Source organism: Numida meleagris, chromosome 3 (genome assembly GCF_002078875.1).
Source record: "Numida meleagris isolate 19003 breed g44 Domestic line chromosome 3, NumMel1.0, whole genome shotgun sequence".
NCBI classification, from domain to species: Eukaryota; Metazoa; Chordata; class Aves; order Galliformes; family Numididae; genus Numida; species Numida meleagris.
The window spans coordinates 71,406,193-71,429,836 of record NC_034411.1 but is presented as its reverse complement, the minus strand read 5'-3'; the positions used below and the strand labels follow the sequence as shown (position 1 = coordinate 71,429,836).

At 42.1% G+C, this 23,644-nt stretch overlaps 2 protein-coding genes across 7 annotated transcripts in view; one reads left to right on the top strand and one right to left on the bottom strand.

The window, feature by feature from the left end:
- The window catches only part of USP45 (ubiquitin specific peptidase 45), a 48,825-nt gene extending 30,599 nt beyond the window's left edge, over positions 1 to 18,226 (bottom strand). For 3 of the 6 annotated variants that reach the window (XM_021393211.1, XM_021393216.1, XM_021393217.1), the window contains exons 1-5: positions 18,076 to 18,226; positions 11,057 to 11,166; positions 9,837 to 10,021; positions 8,177 to 8,280; positions 7,312 to 7,412 (exon numbers count right to left, since the gene is read on the bottom strand). In XM_021393211.1, the coding sequence (XP_021248886.1) occupies positions 7,312 to 7,412; positions 8,177 to 8,280; positions 9,837 to 10,021; positions 11,057 to 11,156 (490 nt within the window). In that variant the 5' untranslated portion in view covers positions 11,157 to 11,166; positions 18,076 to 18,226. Of the gene's footprint in view, positions 1 to 7,311; positions 7,413 to 8,176; positions 8,281 to 9,836; positions 10,022 to 11,056; positions 11,167 to 12,474; positions 15,905 to 18,075 lie in introns of those variants that run through there. The other 3 variants (XM_021393213.1, XM_021393212.1, XM_021393214.1) reach the window with 3 other exon arrangements.
- TSTD3 (thiosulfate sulfurtransferase (rhodanese)-like domain containing 3) lies at positions 19,470 to 23,088 on the top strand. The gene is made up of 4 exons (XM_021393221.1): positions 19,470 to 19,620; positions 19,791 to 19,961; positions 20,576 to 20,735; positions 21,025 to 23,088. Exons 1-4 carry the CDS (start codon positions 19,530 to 19,532, stop codon positions 21,086 to 21,088), a joined length of 486 nt encoding a protein of 161 aa, XP_021248896.1. The 5' UTR covers positions 19,470 to 19,529; the 3' UTR covers positions 21,089 to 23,088.

Here is a 23,644-nt window from a genome sequence, read left to right as displayed (position 1 = left end):
AAAGATATTTTTAAATGTTCCTGGTAATACTGCTTACACAGCTTTAAAATATCCTCCATTCCACCAGTGTGGAAAATGAAGACAAGGGCAAAGAAAAAGACTAAATTCTCTTTGAAAAAGCAACGTATTTTTGAATGCAGTAAACAACAAATGGCTTGGGAGCTGCTCACACCCTGAAACAGTCACTGTTTTATGGGCTACGTGCCGTAACATTTTTAAATTTACATTGCAAGGGGTTATGCTGCAGTGTCTGATGCTCTTCCATCCACAAAGAACTCCAAAAGAATCTTAGTGGGAGAAAGAGACCCCCAAGTATCTGCAGCTTGAAGGCACTCCTCACTCTCAGAAATTTTATAATATTATTGGAGACTTCTTCCTTTTGGAAAAGTGTGCACACAGAGAAGTGCTGGAGAGAAGAGACAGTTAAAAAGAAAAAAAAGCCAAAATTGTGTAAATAATTTGTGTATTAGTATACCACAGTTGTTGCATTTATCCATCGGCATTCAAAAACATCTGGGACAGCATCTTAAAGTAAACAATGTTCACAAGGCCATCTGGACAAAACTGCAGGCAAAAATTAAAGCATAAGCATATGGAAAAGCAGATTTTTCTCTTCCCTTTAGCAGTACAGGATGACAAATGTCAAACCTAGATCTGTCCACGCTTCACTGTGCTACGCTTTGCAGCACCACCTGGCTCTCCTTGCACAGCCACCAAATATGGACAGCACTGCCACAGCGGACCATATCTGCAGGGCAAACTCGATAAAAGCATTTCACTTCATGGTTAAATGGAAACTTCACACAAGTATCAAGGCTCCATTTGCTGAACCTCACATATAAATTATTTAAGGGGGAAAGACAAAGCAACGGCATCCAGTTTTGTGATAAGGACTGAGTGAAAATGCAATTGCAAAGCACAGTGCATGAGAACCAGCCATACGATGTCACAAAGCTGGATAATAAACACAGGGGTGAGAAGGAGCAATAAATTAAGAAAAGGCCTGTATGTCATTACAAAAATCTGGGAACCTCCTCTCATCAAGAAGGTTTTAATTACTGTCTCTTGATTTTTCAGTAGATTTTACAAGCTAATTTCACATGGTATTTCACCAGTTTTTTTTAATCTGTGAAAAAAAAATCAGTGCTTTGCCATTAGGATCACTATCTGCCATCTAGCTCACTCCATGCAGACATTTTTAGGGACATAAAAAGAGCCAGAGGAAGGACAGCGGTTTTTAATTGAACTCTGCTCAGCGTCCCCAGTTTGGCGATAGATGACAGACAGGCCTAAAGCTGAATGTTTAGTTGACATGTGATGAGTTGGCCAGTCTTAATAGAAGATGCTGGTGATGCCTGCGATAGCTAGTACTTCTACAGCTTGGGGCTGGAGGGTCCTTCCACAATATTAACCCACGGCTACAAGCCTGTTATTAATCAAAAGACCAATATGTAATTTTTTAAAGTGAATTTGCACTGAACTGTTTCAGATTCTTCCTGACCTAATCTTGCAATTCTGCAGTGTTTTCACAGAAGTGCTTTGGGACATGAAATGTGATTTTTAAGCTAGTACAGATAGAAAATTTTTAACTAAAGGACTCTATCAAAAAAATCTACTGCTTTACACAAGGACCTACAACTCCTGGCTGAACTGCATTTTGTGAAAGGAAAAACTGCCAGCCACCCAGCCACAGGCAGCAGTAACTGTTATAGAGGAATTCTTGCCAGCCTTACCAAGAGCAAGATGGGTGAAAAGTGCACAAGTAATGAAATTCATCGCCTCACTTCTGTCTGCAATTCACTACTACATCTTTTAGAGTTGACAAAGGTCCCCTCAGCCATCAGGGGCTGCTCCTCTCCTACAGCACCACAGACAATTAATATTGTGCCACTGTTTTCTTCAGCTTTTCTACCTCCATCTGCTCATCTATATCTCACCTTATAGGCTCTGAGAGTAGGGAACATCACAATTGCACAGCATGGGCCTTACAGGTACGTGACAGAGATCAAGCCCTACCTTGATGCAGAGAACAATTCACCTCATTAATGACAAGTCACCAGACCAGGTGCAAGAGCAACACAGTGCTGGCACAACCACTTGAAAAAGACGTTCAGAAAACTTATCGCTAGTCCTGTATCTGTTTGTTCTTCAGCACTGCAAACATTTGCAGCGTATGTGGACTTTTATACCTCTCTTGCTGAAAGTGAAATGTGCCTGGGGGTGCAGATGGTATGCAAGCAAAAATGTAAATGACATCCAATTTTTCTTTCAGCTGGAGGAGTAAGCATTTTTTGCTCATCTTTTCAATATAACTGTTGCTGTGTTGTTCTTTTTTTTTAATTAAAAATGAGGGTTCCGGGAATATGCACTCTTACTCCAAGGTCAAGCCTTTTGCATTGAATAGAACTCCGGTACTTCAGTTGAAGGTCTTCATAGCAAAAGCAAGGTTAGTAGATTTCCTTTCTTTTACCAAGTTCTCATCATGTTGTATTACAAAATGCTACTAAATTGTCTGGCACTCCTTTTTTATTTAAAATTTTTATTTTTTTCCCAACACTGCACAACAATGAGAATCCAATCCTTAGAAAAACAGCACTGTACTAATCATAAACGGTCACTAGTTTCATGTTTTAAAGGATTGATTTCTCTTGTGGTGTTACTGTCCTACCAACTTCATTTCTATGTCAGATAGATACAAACTAAAAGAGAACAATCTGTCAGGTTGTTATAAAATAGAAAACTCATATGCATTGAGTGAAAGAGCAACCTACTCAGCCATCGGTGCCGATGCTCCACGCTCGGATGGCCGGTGCTACACCCCACAAGTAAGCAAGCACACAGACAGGAAAGGGAAAAAAATATAGCTAAAAATGACAGGATGTCTAACATTTTTTTGACCATAACAAGTTAAGTAAACGTGAAAAATTTAGGACAGGCAACCGAAATGTTTTTTTCGCTGAAGTGTACTTCAAATTTGGATAGTCAACATATTCTGCATGATTTTGCTACTTACATTTAAATTTTTCATACCATTTGTTTTTCCAGACACAGTAACACCCATTATTTGTAAAGTCATATATATTTTAACTTTTTCCATCAGTTATATCCACTAAAGCAAACATCAAGTTTTCAACTTTCATCTGTGGGCAAAAGCTGGGCAGCTGAACTTACTAGCAAAATCTCACTTCTCTGCTTTACACCTTCCAAATAACAAAATTAACTACAGAATTTGAGAACAGGTATTCTTCCTTCTCATTCTATTGCCACACAAACAAATCTAATTATCTGCTCTATAAAGAAATTCAGTATGCAATCCTATGTCTTCACTAGTGTCTAGTTTGGCTTTTATAAAGGAAAATATGCATTTTTAAAACCATGAAACAATTTATTTTCTCCAGCAAATAAGCAGGCACCCAGCTAGCAATGTCTCAGCATGGTTTCTGTGTACTACATGTGCATTATGTCCATGTGAAGCTCACAAGTGTGCCACACTGACAATACTGCACCTGCCTTTCTGTGAAAATCATCATGGCCTGCTAACCTTTTCCACAAAACAAATTTCTGGGTGGTACACCCTAGAAAGCAATCTTGCTTTATTCTTCCATCTTGTGCCCAACATGACCTCTTAACCAAACAAACTCCTCTACAGAGAGGGGGAGGAAAAAAAAAAAAAGAAAAAAGAAAAAAAAATAGCAGGCATGGCTGGGTACAACAAACCATAGGATCAGATGTGAAAATCACACAGCTGCAAGCATTCTTTTGGGAACCCAGCACTGGGATTTATCTCAATCGCTTAATGTAATTACAAAAGTCAGTCATGTAGTAGTAATGTAATTTGCACATTTTTACAGCTGAAGTGAAGTTGAATCTTTATGAGAGGCTGAGTGAAAAGCAGGGATCCTGCTGCCACACTATTCCACCACATTAGTACCAAATGACAAGCATTTTGCTTTTGTTTATTTTCCAGGCTGCATTAATTAAGAAATCTATATAACCCTCCCTTACACATTGAAGCTGATTATTTTATCTTTAAATGACTCCTGCACTCTCAAGAACTAAAAAAAAAAAAAAAGAAAGAAAAAACCCTAACAGCCCTCATCTGTTACTTATATCAATGCTCATACTACATTTCTGTAGAATTTTCTACACAATGCTACTTGAATTGCAATGAAGCACCATGCCAACCAGTCATTAGCATATAACAAAATCCAGATATAAGATGCATTTTTATTACAGTGCAACATTGGGGTATGACAAGTAAGTAAATATGTTCCATGTGGCTTTTTTTGATTGAAGGCGGAAACAGAAAAGCAATGGGATGAAGCATAAGATTAATTTTAAAGAAATGAAGTTGTGAGAAACAAGCACTGTAAAACTGACAATAGTTTGTATTTCCAGGTTTAAAAATCAGTAGTTTATTGTGGATTAATATGCAAAATATTTTTTCTTAATCTAAACGAACTAAAAACTTAAGGGACAACTTATACTGAAAATATCACTGAAACATGAAATGAAATGAAATGCTACACCTAAAAAAAAAAAAAAGGTAAGTCATGAAGAGTAGAGTTAATTTACACTCTTATATGTGTGTCCTCTGTTTCCTGAACAACAGCACAAATTATGCTTTGATTTCTGATTCTATTAAAAATATATATTTGAAGGTATTCTAGCTTTAAAAAAAAAAAAAAAACAATTCTCAAGCTACATTTCTCTAGCACAAGTACTATTGTTTCAATGTAATGTAATGTAGTGTTTCAATGTAACTATCTGACATAAAAGAAAAGGTATTGCTGTTGAATTTACGGAAGTGAAACTAGAACACCAGTTCTGTTTGGAAATCTCTCCTTACACACCTATTACTTATTCATCCACGCACCAGTGTTTCCTAGCATCTTCCAGGAGGTAACTGGGACCAAAGCAACCAACTATGCCAGCCAAACAGCTTTTTCCTCTTTTCCTTGCTCCTTGAAGAAGCCCAGCAAAGTACCTTTGAGCCCATGCTGCCAGAGCTCAAACTGAACAGCCTGGCACAGCCCCTTCCTGACTGAGGGCTGCCAATGCCCCAGCTCAGAGCACACGTCCTCCTAGTTCTGCATCAGCTTACGGCAGGTGAGCCTCAACCCCTGTCTGGAATGGCACAGGCAACACGACGGCCCTACCAGAGCCAATCCACACACGGCGCAGCCTCTTGCTGTGGCGGATAGTGCTCAGTGGCCCTGCTACAGGAAGGCACTGCTCTCAGTAGCAGTGGGGGACAGTGGGGAACTGACCCAGGCCAGAACAAAGCCAGCATAAATCCTGCCCCTCTCAGCTTTCTACACCAACTCCCTGTGCCGCCTTAGGCTTGGACCAGCAAAGGAGATGGGGAAAGGAGGAGTAGGAGCAAGCAACGGGGCCTTGCTTTTGAGGCAGCGCTGATGCAAAAACCTTACAGACATGGTGTGAGGCACTGGGAATGCGGACTCGCTAGGCTGTCACCAATGTAAAACTGCACTGCATCGCTCACTGCCTTGTGTTCACAGTAAAAGCCAGCCTGATCTCACCGCTCATACCGATCATTAAAGCTACATGGCAGCCACTACCACAGGACCTTGTATTTCAAGGCATCACAGCAAGCAGGGAGGACTCCATACAATCCTGTCACAACATGTGCAACCAAAGACTAAAGTTGGAGGATGGCTAGCTCTTAATTTCAATCCCTGACTTAGGAAACTGGAAAAAATATCTGTTTAAGTCAAACAGAAAGAAATAGGAAAAAAATCTATTCCTTTAACAGAAAAAAACACATTTTTATCTCCAGTTGTATTTCATTTAAATATCTGCTAGATACATGTGTCTACAAAACATAGTATCAAAACAAAACACAAATACATATATAGAGGAAATCTATTCTGCCCTGCTCTACTATAAACCCCCAATCGTTAAGACAAACCTATTTTTTATTAACTAGTCTGGAATTGTGCTTGCTTAATTTAAGACAATTCACAGAAAGGTAATTTTGTAAGTCCAAATCTGAAAACTTCAAGTTTCACAAATTAATATTCCAAAACAAGAAGCACAAGGAATCGTATCACTTCTGAAAGTCTTACCCAGAAGTTCAAAGCTAGAATGATATTGTTTCCATTAAATTAACTGAAACAAACACTAGGGCATTTTAATTTGCAAGGAAGCTGCAACGCCAGTTTACGTCCACAAGAAAACTTGGAACTATAGATATGAATGAAAGTGAAATCACATACTGCATTTTCATCATTCCAGGTGATAAGATGCAAAAAGGAGCAATTCATAAACGTATTACAAATAAATTACTCAATGTAGAACTTGTGACCAGAAAAAATACAAAATATGAATTTCTGAGTGACACCTAGATTTTTTTCCCCTCAAAAAGTACCTATCACCTATTAGAACTAGCAGGATTTGTGCGCATGAAGCTAGAGGAATATAGTCCAATCCAGTAAGGCACTCTTTTCCAATCTTACTTCCAACCAGGTGACTGCTGTTCTCTGCTAAAAATCTGCAGCCAACTGTTTCACAGGCTTAATTAAGCTTTTTTTTTTTTTTTGTCACTTTTTTGGGGTTTTTTTGGGGGGTAGATAACCTGGAATCTGATGTATCTCGTAAGTCAAAAGCCAGAAATGCTGCAGTGTGTGTTATGGTAGGGATTATCAAGAGCAGACAGTTGAGGGTCACACATACAAAGTTCTATCTACAAGCACATATATTGATAAATATAGGAAGCTTCTAAAGTAAGAAAATAATTTAACATAGCTTTCTGTTAACAAAAATAAGCATTATATCACAATCCAATTACATCAAAGAACAGAAAGCATCACATCCAACAAGAGTACTGTAAGATCCTCTTACACAAATTTAATTAACTATGGAAAACAGATCTGAATCGGAAAAAAAATTAAGATATTACACATTCACACCATAAAAATTCAATTAATTATTTGTTCTATATAGTTTTTGTGCATTAATTTATATGGCACCTTACTTAAAGTATAATATTTTCTCTAGAACAAACTGGTACCTCTTCATTAAAGATAAAACTTGGGAAATCCATCCTACAATGCCCAAAATACTTGAAAAAATTAACCATGCTGGATAAAAGAAATTCAATTGTTTATAAAAACCACTAAGATAAGCATTACTTGCCCAAATAATTGAGCAGTTAAAAACTGTATTATACTCCAATACTCATACATAATTTTTGAATTAAATGTTTAATATGACTCAAAATTTGAAATATTCATTTTTAGAGACAGTACATTACAGATGTCCCAGATAAAGTTATTTGTGTACACTTACTTGGTTCAGCCCTGGAACCATGTTTTTGAAGAAAGTCAACTATCTGAGCCAAAGCCTTTTTGTTGCAATGTGTTGACAGCTCCTCATCACATTCATAACACCTAAACAAAAGAGGAAATGCACTGGAATTCAGGATATCTGTATTCCGTCAAGTCTTAACGGACCTTTAAAAACATCTTACACAAATTACTTAAGCTCTAGGTCTCAAATCTTTGTGCGAAAAAGAGGAGTAAAATTAAATCCCCTCATCCCATACTTGTTCTTCTTTAGATCAGCCCTAATTCACTTCAAAATTAACAGATTTAATTAATCTCAGTTTACAGCCCTGCAAGTGGTCAGATAGAAACAAGCAGGAAAGACAAACTCATAAAATCAATCAACTCTCCACGTAACACAATGGATTCACAAACTGCTATCCCATTATGCTGTAGTCTTCTTCTCTGGCAATAAAGTACCCTGCCCACTGTAAAAATCATAGTTCAGTCCACGACTCAGTGGACATTTTGTCTACTTAAAAACAATTGACATACAAGAAAAAAGTGGGTGATGTGACTGAATATTACTTGGTAGGAAAAAAACTGTGTTTGGCCAAAGAAGATAATAAAAATTAAAAACAGCTCTCATGGGACAGGCAGGAAGGAAGCTTACCAAAATGTTTTTTATTTTACTTGATTTGTGACCTCTGTACATACCTAAGGACAAACTAATTTTCTCTACCAAAAGCCTGCCTCTTTCCTCTTCAGAGATCTATATAAATAGCTTATTTTATCTGCCAGAAGTATTCTTTATAATGAAAAGACTCTGCTCTTAGTTAGGAGTAATCTTAATATACAAGCATAAACGAAACCTTCCTACTCATTCTTACCATATGATCCATGTACTGAGACTGATAACAATGCAATGAGGTTCTGTGCGTGCTGTTTGGAAGTGTTTTAGAGAATGCTGTCCTTCTGAGTTCTTACTACATCCCTAAAAATAGAAAGATTAATACAGTAAGAACAAAAGGGAAGTAAGAAGAGTACACTATTTGTTAAATAAACTACAAAAACTTTACTTTTCAAAATTAAGCAGAAAGCTATAATGCCTAAAAATACTCACACTCCCATACTGAGAGGGTTTAACATTCAAAATAATCCATTATGACAAAGACATCAATTAACATTTTTGCAAAAATAAGCACATTTTCTTTTTTTATAATACAGGAAAACTCATTACAACACAAAAATAGTATCTCCTATTTTCTATTTGGGAAAATTATTGAACTTGTTTTGAATTAAGAGAAATAACTCCTATCTTTTGAATGAGTATTGTCAGTATAAAGCCAATTATGCCATTTACAAAGGTTTACCAAAAAAAGAGAATAACGGTGTAGCTCATTTGGTCCATGGATTATCAAGGTAACCTTCACTGCTCAAGACAGCTCATGCATTCCAAACAGCAAATGCAAAAGGCATATAAATTGTTGTGTTGTTGTGGGTTTTTTTTTCCCCACTAAGAAGCTATTCAGAATACAACACTTATGTACAGCAAATTCAAGAGAAAACATCCGCAGTCTTTCAAGTATCTACAGAGTGGGACTTAGAAGAGTAAAGAGGAATACTGGTCTCTGAATAAGATATGAATTTTAGAGGCTATTGACTGCATAAACATGAAAAAGCATATTGACTTAACTCCTTTAAAAGCTCTCCTTAGCTACAAATTTTCGGAGATAATCTACAAGTCCTCCTCAGATCTAGTTAAGTATCTTCCAAAGCCTGCTAATAGCATGCTTCTTTGCAAAATTAAATTCATTCAGATAATGCCGGTAGAAGCTGGCATTTGCCCCTACTACAGAGTAAGATCTATAGATTGTCTAACAAATTTGTGAAACTTTTTTTTTTCTAGCCAACTATCAGCTGAACTAAGCATGACATTGCTTCTGAACTCCATTTTTCAGCATCAGCCTTTATTTCCGTCACAGGCCAGAAACCTACACAAGCTCTTGGGGCCGCAATGTGACATAGCAACTGATCCAGACTAATAGCTGTGTATCACAGAAAGCAGCATTCTCACTTCCGTGCAGTTCCTCCTCCGTGGGTTCAACAGAATTGAGAAATTGAGTGTCTGTAGTATAAACTGATTCAGCAATTTGCAAATTCATTTATTCATTCATTTGTATTTGCAGTATCTTCTGCCAGATGAGCCAGCTCAACTGATGTATTCTGCAACTGTACAGTTCCTGGAGCTGTTTTTCCATCTGCGGCAAAAGCACGCAGATGAAGTACAGAGAAGAGGTGGAACTACCACCTGTAATGCAGAACCGCACCTAAATAAAGCTAACCCAAAACACTGCCAAAAACCAGCAAAGAACACAAGGCCACATCCCATTCTATTAAAGAAGCCGAAGCATGGATTCTCACAACTAAGCACTTAGATCACACTGTTTCACTGAAGGTAACGAGATGCCATGCCAACAGAATCTATATCAGTAATATCCTTTAGAAAATCAGGGCTTATCCAGCTCTGAGTTCAGAACACGTGCTTACCTGAGAGCCACACTTGAGACACAGCCATATGTCTGAAGGTGCCACAGGCTCACCATCACTCATCCGCCTTTCCTTCAGACACTCTGAACATATTGACCAAATGCTCTGAGCTACCGCTCTCTTCACATGATGCACATCTACTGCTTGGCTCACGTGCTGGCAGGTTAAGCCTAAAGAAAATGACACTTTGCCCAATTAAAAAAAAGTTAGGAAAGAGAGCATATGTACATTAAAGGAGAACAATCTTTAACAATTCAGCATCAGTAAAGGTTCCCACACTGTAATTGCATGTAATTATTTTGGTCCAGGTGCAGGACTCTTCACTTGCTTTTGTTGAACTCTGTGAAGTTTCTGCCAGCTCATTTCTCCAGCAGGTCTAAGCCACTCTCAGTGGCCAACCTACCCTCCAGTACATCAGCTCCTCTCCCCAGTTTGTTGTCAAGATGCTGATGAAGATCACAAGAGTGCAGCCTCACAAGAACATCATGCAGCTCTCTCAGCACTGTCAGATGCGTTCCACCCGACCCCATGGACTCCTGTATGTCCAGTTTGCTTAACAGCTCTCAACTGTCTTCTATTCCAGATAATACTTCAATCAAGAGTCTGCCACGAGGCTCAGGGACCAGAAAAGATCGAGTGCAGGTGTTGTTAAACGTGAAGGCAGGCATAGAAAGGATTGAGTTCCTCAGCTTTTTTCCATGTCCCTTGTCTCTAGGTCCCCTGCACCCTCAAGCTGCACATTTACACTCATCTTAGCCTTCATTTTGCTGTCACAATACCAAAGCAGGCCCCTCTCAACCTTCACTTCCTTCACTGGATTCAACTCTAACCAAGGTAGGCTTACCCAATCCCATCCCTATATAATCAAAGCTCCTCAAACAGCAATACAAACCTGGTTCTACCCTCTCTGTGCTTCCTTTTTCCCTCTCAGCTCAGTCAGAAGCTCCCTGCTCACTCAAGCATCCCTCTGCCATGCACCATATCTTCTCTGCATGAGAAAAGACTGTCCCTGTGTTCTGAAATGGCTGTCATGGAAGACCAACCCTTCAGAACAGTCATGCAGTGTAACAGCCATAAAGTGAAGACTTGATTGAAGATGTTCCACTATGAATTCAAGCAATAAAAGTACTTCCTGGTACCAATGAGTTGTGGTTTTCGCCAGTCAACGAAGAAATTATTAACCCTCAACCTTAGGGCAAAACATCACTCAATGTATTTACCTGCAATATCATCTGAAGAGTCTTCATCCTGTGGCCTGTTATGCCTTTTGCTTCTCTTCGTTTTCTCAGAGTTAGCTCTTGATGGATCTTTCACCCGCATCTGTTACTTACTAAGAAGGATAAAAAGGGATTGCTTATTGTCTAAACACATCACTGAGTTTGAACTCTATAAGCATGTCAGCATGTCACCTATTCAAACCTCAGGAACATAGTTCTAAACTTTGACTAACGTCACTTATTTTGTAATTAAAAAAATATGAATGCATCAGGAATGAACTCTCATGATGTAATAAATTGTATCTGTAGCTACAGGGGACGTGCACTTCCAGGCAGCAATGTTAAATATCTGAGATACTGAGATTCATTTTATTTTTGCCATTTTAAACTACAACAGAGTTCCAGCCACACCTTACCAGAAAAGCTTCCCTCCTTAATATATCTCTTCCACAGTTCCTGTAAGAAAGGCTACTGTCATAATTTACCGGTGAAAGTTCCTGAAAACATTTTGAGTAATTTCAAACAGTTTAACAAAAGACAAAAGTCTTCCAATTCTTATGCGACTGTCTTCAACTATAAACCTATCAATTACAGAAGTATTTTGGAAGAATCGGGATTCTGTGGAGTAAGAAAAACCTCTGCTCTCTGCTTCCTTGCACTGGTAACTTTACATCTCTTCAACCTTTTAAAACACACCTTTTTTTTTTTTTTTTAATATACTGTAATATATAACGGCAATTAGTTTTTCCCATCAAGATCTTAAATTACAGATTTCTAAATTTTCTGTACCTAAAGATATAAAGCTTCAAACGCTTAGACATTCAAGTAAGCAATGCTACTAAATTCAGGCTGCTGAGCTGATGGGTTTGCAGTTTGTGCTCACGCAGTGAGAAATATCTGACTATACCAGCTCTTGACTACTTACATTTGAGAAAATTTAAAATTCTTGACATACATCAACACATGTATCACCGCATCCCCAGAACAGAGAAAGGTGCTTTAAAGCCAAGAAACTTCAAGTGTGCATTTCTACCTTGTCATCACCTAATATTTAAACAAGCTTTAGGTGAAACTGCACACCATTACTTGTTGCAGTGCCATTTAACCAAGCACAAGGTTCATCGTGACGTTCATCAGGCAGTATGGCTGACAATGTTGCTATCAGAAAACTGATGATTTCACACTACATTATGTAAAGAGCCAACAGCAAAACCAACAAGATGCCCTCCCCAAAGGAACACAATTCTGTTTAGGTGATGCAATATTGATGTAATGATCTACTGCTTCATTTCAGCACAAGAATTTCTTTTAACTGTTTGGACAGATTATGCAAGGCTGCCCAAACCACAGATTTCACCCACATGCTCACACCGGTCCACTTCGAAGACCCCAGATATCTTCATGAAAGAACAGTTATGCACCTGAGTAGCTGAAATGCAAGCACGTCTCTTCCACCTCTGAACCCCTGTGGCCAGCAGGCCAGCAGACACCATCTGGAACAGGGCAGGAGCAGCCTGCTCTCTGCAGGCCTTTGGGACATACGAGGAAGGAAGAGCATCAAACCTGGAACACTTGGAAAGATGGCACTTCTCACAGAATATAATCAACGTGGCATCAGAAACGAATGCTGACATAAAATCCAAGCACTGATACTGCACGTTTTGGCAATCCACCAGCCAACCTGGAGACCGTTCTGCCTTCATTGAGTAAGAGCCGGCAGAACAAAAGGTAACAAGGACGAGCAGATTAGTCAGTTTTCACAAATACACACAGAGAGGCATCCATCAGGCAATGTTTACTGACTCTGGAGCTCTTAGAAAAGCCACAGAATACCATGGACTTGGCCACATAGGGCTTGTGTCTGATTTTTGAAAAGCACAGAAGTGGGACGAAGTGATAAGAAAGGGGAGCCATTCAGCAAGCATCCAAGACACAAGTAGCACAGTACATACACAGCACTGTCTGACCTCTTCAAGCAAACCTGGGGACTAAAAACATTACAAGAAAAAAATTGAATATAACAATTTAAATCACGTCCAACAATTTAGAACCAAAATGATTATGCCAGGAATCTTATTATTATATTTAGTTGAGAGATATAAGAACTGTAAGGTGCTTCAGAAATTGTTTCTCAGAAACGTTTCCGTTTATGTGAAACAAAAGACTGATAATTAATTGGAGTGAAAACTCTGAACAAAAATAGAACCCCTCAAAAAAACAGTAAAATATAGCTAAGAAGAAAACAAATCAGAAACTCTCTGTGCTTCTCTTGATCACTGGCACAATTCATTCAAGACAACCAGGCAGAGAGGAAATGAACACAAAATGAACAAGATACACTGAGGATTAAAACCTTGGCAATATCCGCACGATTTGTCTCTTTCCAACCCAGCCTCCTTAAATACAAATAATTCAGTTTCATGGGAAAACAAAAAATAAATATAGAAAGAGCCAGATCTCTCCCATTTAAATAATCCTTTCATACAAAACTAAGAGCTAGTTCTTGCCAAACTTGTTCAGACACTTTGAGCTCAGCATACAAGAGTTTAAAGTGTAATCATCATCACTCGCTATTCTTGGTTTACTTTTCACTTTTAAAATGACTCCTAATGGCAGTCTGCCTGCAAAAAGCTGATGAAGATCAAAAGCTCCTCACTCTAACTGCTAATTTCCACCTTTCTAGAAAGATCAAAATACTTCAAAAGCAACAGAACAATCTGCCTGCCTAATTTTAAAAGTTTCAGATTTGACAAAGTGCCAACAAGCAACAGGAAGGTAGCAGCGTTAAATTTGTTGACTTAAACTCAGGTATGCCTAGATTATTTTTAATGTAAGCTATGCCTAAAATAGTCTATATTTAACATAGCCCTCTCAATGAAGTATACACTTAGAAAATTAAAAGAGTTGGATGTAGACTCTAAAATAAATATTTTTTTTTAAATGTTATGTTTTACTGAAACTCAGCAGAGCTAGGACCAATAGAAAATATCAGGCTGGTGTGAACCTGATTGCACTTCTCTTTTGGGAAAAAATAAATGAACAGGTCACTGCTCTTCATGAGATCCTTATGCAACAGAGGTGGAGATACAAACTTCATAGTTGATATTCCTCAAAACTTATTCCCATCCTATCTTACACACCGTACTTAGCAGTCGAGTACCTCCTCCTACAATTCCTACAGCTCACTTGCTGCACTGGTTTAAGCTCAGTGATTTCCTATGCTATACCTTCACTGTGGCATTTGTAAGAAACCTGAAGCACACCAGCAAGTCAGTAATAGCCTGCCTCACTGCCTGCTACCATACCACTGACCCACTCCATCTGCGGATATCCATGTTTTTTTCCATTTACAATTCAGGTGCCAGCTCTTCCAGGCAAGTGCTGTATTTATGTGTTCTTATCTGTATAACACCTCTCACAACATTTCTCCTATTTCACGATTACCTGGGAGAATAACACCTGCATTACTGGAATGTAAACGGTAAGATAAAAATGACTTAATAACCACCAGCTTATCTAAGCACACTTACAAAATATAACCAAAGAGTCTCCAGTTCACTGTAGTACAGTGAACTACCCCATCAGTGAGCACCTGAATTCAAAGGAGCTGGGACAAAAGTGTTCATCTCAGGTATCCTAAATGCCAACTGCTTCACTATTTGTATTCAGACTTACCAATTAAAATTGTATCATTTTATGTTGCTAATGGAAAAAGCATTGTATCAGACTGGAAAGGCACTAAATATAGCATTCCAAAAATTAGCAGAGGGCTTTCATGAATCTCAACAGCATTGCACAGCTGCCAACAGCAGCCTATCACCAAAGCATGAGGCCACTGATCAGGAAAGATGTGCAGATTAAGCCAAAAGGTCAAGATGCTCTGCAGCACATTTGCAATGGCACTTTACAAGCTTCCTTCTAACTGTAAAATGACTGACTTGTCCAGGACAGTAATGCCAGATTCCCTGCAAGCAGATTTGCTACATGTTTTGATGCAAGCTGCAAGTTGATCTATTTTGGATGTCTGTTCAGAGCATTACCTGTGGCATTTTGGCTCACTCACTGCTAGATCAAATGTCACCCAATTGCAGTGAGAACCGCATCCATCACGGTCAGCAACTGGGCAGTGCCATCAATCAGCCGCCAGGACGCTGCGCGCTCTGACAGCCACCAAAACCTTCACAGCAAACGAGCCCTCGCTGCCTGCTGGAGCAGTAATAGGACCAGAACTGCTGACTGGTAGTGGCAGCAACACTTCTTCCCCTAGAAAATGTCGTTTGAAATTCTCAAAGCGTCATCTCCTAGATTCCTAGCCCAAAGGCACATCACACATCCTACACCATCACTGGAGCTCAAACGCCAGTCCTGACACCAGATTGTAGTCCTCAGAGAGTGAGACACAGATGTACTTTTTGCACATCAGACAGATAGAGCCTTCTGACCACTGGATACAACTTCCCAAGCAAGAGCGAAAATCCCACGGCGCTCTTCATTTTTACTAATCTTTTTTATTCATCTGTCTATGTCAAACATAGTCTGTCAGTGTTCACGTCTGCCTCCTACGCAATCCTCCACGTTATGTGCCACTGAAACCTACTTGCCACAAAAATACTGCTTCTAATGATGGAGAGAAATGAGATGTGCCCTGGCACAGTAACAGAAAGAGCCCAAAACTGGGTTTACAACTCAAGTAAATAAAAGAATTGAGTGGGTAAAAGGAACGGTTCTTTGATGACATATTTTTGTAAGCATTTTATACCAAAGGTTTTGCAAGTGTCTGACATAAAAAAAACCTCAGGGATTCCTGCCAATATCCAACCTCATAATGAACACATCAAGAGAGAAAAGCATCTGGGCTGACATGTTCAGAGCCTAACATGGATTTTCCTACAGATCCATGAATATCCTTGAGAAATAAAAATACATAAATATCACAGCAAGAGCCATAGCTTCTAAGTCATTACGCTGGCCTGCCAGAGAGAACTTCCCCTGTGAAGCAACAGCGTGCTGGCAGCACTGACAGCCCCAGCAGCCACGTGGTGTGAGCAGCAACGTGAGCAGTGCCGTCATCACAAACACATGAGGAGTAATGGCCAAAACAGCCAAAGAACCAGCAGGGAGCTCGTAGCATCCTGGCAGGGCCGCGAGACAAAAACCGCAAAAAGTGGTTCAAGATGGCATAAGGAAAAAATGAAGGGCAATATCAGCAAAGGGTGAACTGCGATGAAATGTCTGTGAAGTCTTAAAAAAAATTAAAAAATAATTTTTAAATAGTCACATAATAAGAAGGAATTGTGGCTGTAGTACACTGCCTGAGATGGCAGACTGAAGCCCACTCTGCAAGCTGAGAGGCCTTGGTGTCAGAGAGCCATGCAGCCTCCCCACCTAAAGGGCTGAGCTGGAGCAGGTCCAAGGAAGACAAAGACCATGCAAAGCTTTCCATCTACCTCGGAAGCTGTGGGAGTCAGCTAACTGACGTGATAGAAGAGAAGGCATAAAGGACTACAAAAAACTAGTTTGAGCTCTTTGAAAGTCAAAGTCTTACTGCTGAGAGCAAAGCATTTCATTCTACTTCCCTCCTACATACAAATTGCCCCAGTTTGTTTTGCTAACACACCTAAAGTAGAACAACTTGTCCTGATGTTCCACAGCAGAACCGTGAGATGCCAGTTGCATTTCTGCAAATCAGGCAGAAACAAAACTACAGAATGCAAGTTCTTCAATATTTCATGAAGAAATCTGACAAAATATTTACAACTGTAGTAAGCTGCAGAGCAGTTTTACAAGGCATGCTCTGCCGTCAGTCTGGTGTATGTGCATGCCACTACTGCACTTCCATTTAAACTGCTAGAAAATGGGGAGGGAAAAAAAATTTAAGCATGAGTCTTTAAGTATACTAAAGGTCTGTTTAATGGAATTCACTTGTACATAAAGCCAACATGCTACAGTACACCTGAAGTTAATGCCGTCTGCTTCTACTTTCCTCACGTTTATTCTCACGCTTCTGTGCTTAATATGCAGCCACACGCACATCTTGTTCGAGTGGCAACACTCCTACAGCAAGAACAGGGTGAAGTCCTGAAGTAAAGCCTACAGACAAAAAAAGACTTAAGTTCCGCAAACATCCACGCATCAGAAAATCGAAATACGAACCCAAATATGCCCTGCGGAGCCGCTGCTACGAGTCTGCAACCCCACAACCCAGACGAACGAGGAGCACGGCCAGGCTGCCGCCCACTCTCGGGCACCCACCGCCCCGCGCCCGGTGCCCGCCTCGGCCCAGGCGCAGGCGGAGGCCCCGCGGGAAGCGGCCCGGCCCGGGGCGGTGCGCATCGGCGGCTCCCGGCCACCCCCGGGCCGGCATATGCCGCACTGTCAGTGCCGCGCACGGCCGGCCTGCCGGCATCACGATACGGGACCGCACCGCTATGTCACAGCCGCGTTTGCGAAGCACGCCCGCTCACTCTCCTAATGCGAAGTGACCGCAGCTTATGCTTAAGCCCAACCAACTGCGCGGCGGCTGGTTCCCTCTCACCGGGCAGGCATCTCGCCGCGGAGCTCGCTGCAGGACGGCAGGATGGCCCGATGCTGCTATTTTCACCTCGCTGCACGCTCAGCGCGCTCGGGCCGGTGACGGCTGGCGGACACCAGCAGCTGGCAGCTGGCAAGGCACCACGAGCCCACACCAGCCGCGCTCCGCCGCCACATGAGAGCGGCGCCGGGAAGCGCCTCCCGGAACCCCGGCAGCGGGGATCGCCGCCCGGCCCGGCCGCTCGCCCCCGGCCCGGCCCCGCGGCGCAGACCCGACGCCCCGTCTCCCCGGGCCGCGGCTCGCCCCCCAGGCCGCGGGCACGGTGCCGGCCGCCGCCATGGCGGGGCGGATCGGCCCTGGCCGGCCCCGGTCTGCACCCGCGGCCGCACCGCGGCCCCGCGCCACCCGCTCGGCAGGAAGAGCCGCCCCCGGGCACGGCCCTCCTGAGCTCGGCCGGCGGCCTCCCCGCCACTCCGCGGCCCGCACTCACCGAGCGGCGGGTGCGCAGGCACGACAGCGGCAGGAAGCGGCGGAGGAAGCTGGGCCGCAGCTAGGGCCCCGCCGCTCCGCTCCGCTCCGCTCCGCTCCGCCCGGCGCGGCCCGCCCCCGGGCCCGGCTCGGCCGCCTCCTGCGCCAGAGGGGCCGGCCCCGGCGCTGGGTGAGCGGGGCAGGAGCCGGCCTGGGGCAGGCAGCGTGCGGGGGACGTGGCCTTAGAGACATGGGGGGAAGGGGCGTGCTGTGGGCAGCGGCTGTGCTGGCACACATGCTGCGGGGATGGTTAGATAAGCATGGACTGAATTCTGCAGTGAGGTCAGAAGGCTTTATGCTTGTCCCAGGTAAAACTCGGCTAAGTTATAGCTGAGCGGTAGGAAGACTTGTCATAGACATCACATAGTGAGCCAAAATGAAAGGCCAAGGGCAAGGAAGGAGGAAACTTGAACATCACCAGTCATCAAAGCCACAGAGAAAAGTAAAGAGAAAGCAGAGAGGGAAAGCCAAGAGCACGCAGTAAAGCACAATTATGGTGCTCTGGGAAAGAAAGGAGTACGGGAAGGTGGGTAAGTTGGGTGTGTGTGTACTAATGGCAGTACCATGAAGGTGAGAGGAGAATAAATAGACCGCTTTTGAAGAAAAGAGGGAAAAGAGTTATTGGAAATGGTGATTCATGCAGTACCACAGCACGGAGCGCTGGCTAGGCTACTGCTAGCCCCTCTCCTGTCCCTTCAGTAACCACGGGCGTGTGCCTACCTCGACCTACTCTTGACTTCAAACTGAGTCCTGTGAAGGCTGTCTTCTGGGTTGTTCCCACTTCTGCACACAGGCCAGTGTGTTCCGTGTGTGTGTGTGCATGTGTATGATCCTGGGCCAGATTAAAGCCATACAAATTAATTTATAAAAAATACAACCTTACGCGGATATGCATTTCATGCGCAAACCATTCTGACACCACCACTTGTACCTATGGTCCGAACTGCAACACACGGAGAGAAACTTGGGTTGCTGTTTTACAACAGATAAAGTATAACCTAAACCACAACTCGAAAAAGGAAGTATTCCATCCCCCTGTATCCTGTTAAAAAAGGAAAGTGCGTTAAGGCTTTAACCCACATATAGATATACTGCTCCAAAGAGACATTTGCGAATGCCTGTCACTGGGCCATATGGGAGGCAGCAGAAGGGCGGCTGGGGAACCAGCTCTCTTGCCAGCTTCGATCTGTCACACTCTCCGGCTCTAAGAAATACTTTGTTCTCGTTTGGAGAAAGAAAACTCTCATTAGCGAAGACTGTAGCCCTCAAAACGCAGTCCTCTTTTAGGAAGAGGGATCAGCACGCCTGCTCTAAGGAGCCCTCCTCCCTCCCCTCCAAAGCGGTGGCCGCCGACGGGGCGGGCCCCAGGGAGCTGGCAGGGCAGGGCGGGCCGGCAGCGCCGCCATCTTCGGGCGGATGGCTGCCTGCGGCTGGTGCCGGGGCCGGGCGGCGCGGGCTCTGCGGACGGCGGGCGGCAGCCTCTGGGGGCCGTGGGGGGCGGTACCCGGTGAGGCAGGGCGCAGCACGCGGAGCTCGGACTGGGCCGGGGCGGCGGGGGCGGCTGGCGGGTCCTGGGGTGATCCGAGGCGCGGAGCCTGAGGGAGTGTTTCACGTTTTGTTGCTGCCGGTAGCCGGGGGGAGCTCGGCGTGGGCTCACGAGCTGTGACGCTCTTACAGAGCCGAGGGCGGTAAGTGTCCCCTCCTCCAGCCTCTGCTCCGAGAGGGAGAGCAGCGTGTCGTACCAGGAGCTCAAGGACCTGAAGAAAGCCAACGTCCTCCACATCGATGTTCGAGAGAGGTGGGAGATCGACAGAGATGGGAAAATCCCGGCATCCATCAACATACCATGTAAGATACTGTTACCTGGAAATGTTCGTTGATTCCGTTTGGCTTGTGAGCAAGACTACAGACGCGTAGTCACAGAACCCCGGGGTTTGGAAGAGACCTCTGGAGACCATCTAGTCCAACTCCTGCTAAAGTGGTTTCCCTACAGTAGGTGGCACAGGAAGTTCAGGTGGGTCTTGAATTTCTCTAGAGAAGGTGACTCCACAACCTCTCTGGGCAGCCTGTTCCAGTGCTCTGTCACCCTCACAGTTAAGTTTTTCCTCATGTTTGTATGGAACTTCCTGTGTTCCAGCTGGTGCCTCTTGTCCTGTCTCTGGGCACCACTGAAAAGAGCCTGGTCCCATCCACTTGACTCCCGTCCTTTAAGTATTTATAAGCATTGATACTGTCACCTCTCAGTCTTCTCCAGGTCTCTCAGCCTTTCCTCATAAGAGAGGGACTCCAGGCCCATAATCATCTTGTGGCCCTCCACTGGACTCTCTGTAGAAAATCCCCATCTTTCTTGAACAGGGGAGCCCAGATCTTCCCAGAGGAATTTGAAACCTTAGAATGTAGGTCTACTGGTGGACAGAGAATAAGTGAGACTTTCTATATTGTTTTATTTTTGTATTTCCCAGTGAATGAGTTAGTGGAAGCTTTGCAGATGAATCCAGCAGACTTTAAGGAGCAGTACAATCAGAAGATGCCTGCCAAGTCAGACCATGTGGTTTTCTCCTGCTTTGCAGGAACAAGAAGTAAACAAGCACTGAGTTTTGCTACTTCCCTGGGTTTCAGCAGGTAAGAATGAAATGCATAAGGATGAAGTTACTACGACTTCCCCCAGTAAGTAAAGTAGAACTCTCTCTCAGCTTCCAATGGGTGTAATAATTTTGATGTGGGACATGAATGAATATACTGTTCAGGTGCAGGCAGTGTTTGACTTTCCTTGTTTCTGTCTGGTTCACTTTATGATGTACAAGTGTATTTGATTAATGATAATTTTTCTGTGACTTCTCTTCCCCATCTTTTCTTACATACCTTGATAAAGAAGAGTCCTTTATGACATATATCTTCTGCATACTTTCAGAGTTCAGCACTATGCTGGTGGCTTTGAGGACTGGGCAAAACATGAGTCTCCACAGAAAAAATGAAGATGACATCCTTCAGCTTCTTTCCCATTTCCTCATGTAAATGGGCATTTCATTAGCCATGCATATTAACTGCTTTGTTTAAATTAAGGACTATGAAATGAACAGAAGATGTTAAATTTGTTCAGCCTTTAATTTGCACTACGCTATTTGCTGGAAGAAAGTGACAAGAATTTTAATGTTTTTGGCTACTAGGATTTTTGTATGATTTGTTTTATGACTGTTTAAACAAATGGTGATAGTATGCATAAAATTATCCTTCCCAAATAGCTTCATTGTGTAGCTTGCTTAGATTAACTGCAGTTTAATGGAATTGGTGTAAGTGTCCTAAGCACAGGTTTATTATTCTTCATGTATAGCTGTATTTTTAAGTTTTTTGCCATGTTATCAAGAGCATACAATGGGAAACTGACTTACTGTTCAAAACGCGGGATTCCTTATTTTAGAAGTATATCCATTTATATACACTGGTCTGCTTCTGAGCACAAAATGCAATAGCATGCAATAAACTTGTTCTTTTCCCTTAGCAGTTCAGTATCAAGTGAGAACTTGCCCACATTTATTTGAAGTTGTTATTATGGAGATGTAATTATCGTAGGCTCAAAAATTTGAGGTGTCTAAGAAAGCTACCTAACTCCCTGCCTTCTTCTCTGTACATAAATTTGTATATCTGAAATGTTAAAAAGAAACCAAACCCATCCCATCCCCACCTATAAATTTGCATAGTCATAATTCTAAGGATTGTTTTTTTGGTTTGCCTGTTTTAATGCTGTTAGCAGTTCAAGGGAACTAGCAAAGCCAAATTTCTCTGGCCTCTGGAAAACTACAGAAGGCCATGACTCTGCAGGATGTCTGGAAAAAGGGAGTAAAATGTCTGGTTCTGCTCCAAGAATCAGCAACAATCTGTCACACGTCTGTGTGGCAGGTATGTGTCTAAATGAGAGGAAATTACATTTGTTCATGTAGCATCACCTGTTTACAGATTTCCTTGTATGACTGTGAATAGCCTGCTCAAGCTGTTGGTAAGATAGAGTTACACATGGATTCGTTTGTTAATGCACATTCATACAGATGTAATATTTGAATGTAGTTCTACACCAGAACTTCACCTATGTTAAGAGGACCCTTACATTACCTAAACTCCAACTCAGCTTTCCCAAAGCACCATTTTGCCACCTGCATAGCTTACTCTGTTCCCCTAGAGGGAGAATAATTGTTTGAGGTTTGGTGTCTTCCGTCCACCAAGCTTTTGATGTTCCTGTTATGGGACGATCAGTTCCTTTTACTTCTTAACTTACTTCAAAGACCTCAGGTATCTGCTTTATTTTTTGTCTCTGATGCTTTTCAAATAATACCTAACTTTCATGCCAAGTTACGCCATTAACTGGGTTGGCCTCCTTGAATAATTCAGAGAATTTCTGACTCTTCATGTCTTCGTTGGACATCCTATATATGGTAAAACCTTCAAATTTCGTTTGGGGACCAAACCAATCATAACAAGAGATCCTATATTCTCTGGATTTAGAGAACTAAATTCCATTAAGAAATTAAATTTTGGAAGGAAGAGATTTAAAGAAACACAAACCTCTTAGTAAGTGCAGAATTGTTACCAATTGGAAAAAATAAAAAAATTGCCACATTCTTTGGCACAGACCAGTTGGCATTTTACCAGCTGCACAGTGGAGTAGTCAAAAGGGTGTAGATAGAGTCAAAGACTCAGCCTAGGCTATGGATTCCTTCAGTACATCCTTACTTCGCTAAGTGGCAGGCAAGGATAGAGCACAAATGGCAGAAGCGTTTTGCTCCTGAAGAAAGCCTTTCCCAGAATCCAGCCTTGTTGGATGATGATGAGAAACTGAGGGGGAAGTTTGTAGAATTAGTAGAGTGCATTAAGAAATCTTAACATAAGTTTTCTGATACTCAGTAGTAGATGTTATCTCAGTCATTAAACACCTTTTAAAGGCCATTTAAAACAATGGAAATAAACAACTAAGAGATTGAAATAGATTTACCGACTTTTTTTTTCTGTAGTCTAGCAGTTCCCAAGCTGTCTGAACAGCTTTTATCATTCTCATCACTGAACCCAGCTCCTCTGACCTCACTCTATTGCCTTTCACTGCTTTCACTGGAATCAGATGGTAAAACCACTGTCACCTTGGCAGTAATTACATCAGATGCCTCTATTTATCATCAAGAAGTGCCCAATATTTTAGCTCTGAGATTTAGGTCATCTAGATAATAAAGGTGTGAAGAAAAGTTCGCAAAGGCTCTTTAGCAGTGAGGAAACTTTTCATCACTTTGTCCGCAATTCTTATGTGTATAAAATTCCCAACTTAAAAAAGCTTGAGGGATATATGACAGATGTGAAAACACGGATGTTTAACTAAAGAACAGCTCATACTGAAGAACTCCATACAGCAGTCAATTTGCATTTATTCTTACTTTCCAAGTGCACATTACAAATAGAACATCTTAGGCTCCGAGAAACAAAGACAAATATCCAAGCCCACTTCATCAATCAAGTGTCTATAAAGGTACAATCGAATGGCAACAGAAGTA

Coding starts and splice junctions, on each gene's coding strand:
- TSTD3 (XM_021393221.1), top strand. CDS start 19,530: ATGGCTGCCTGCGGCTGGTGCCGGGGCCGGGCGGCGCGGGCTCTGCGG. Junction 19,621..19,790: donor GCCGTGGGGGGCGGTACCCG/GTGAGGCAGGGC, acceptor ACGCTCTTACAG/AGCCGAGGGCGGTAAGTGTC. Junction 19,962..20,575: donor GGCATCCATCAACATACCAT/GTAAGATACTGT, acceptor TGTATTTCCCAG/TGAATGAGTTAGTGGAAGCT.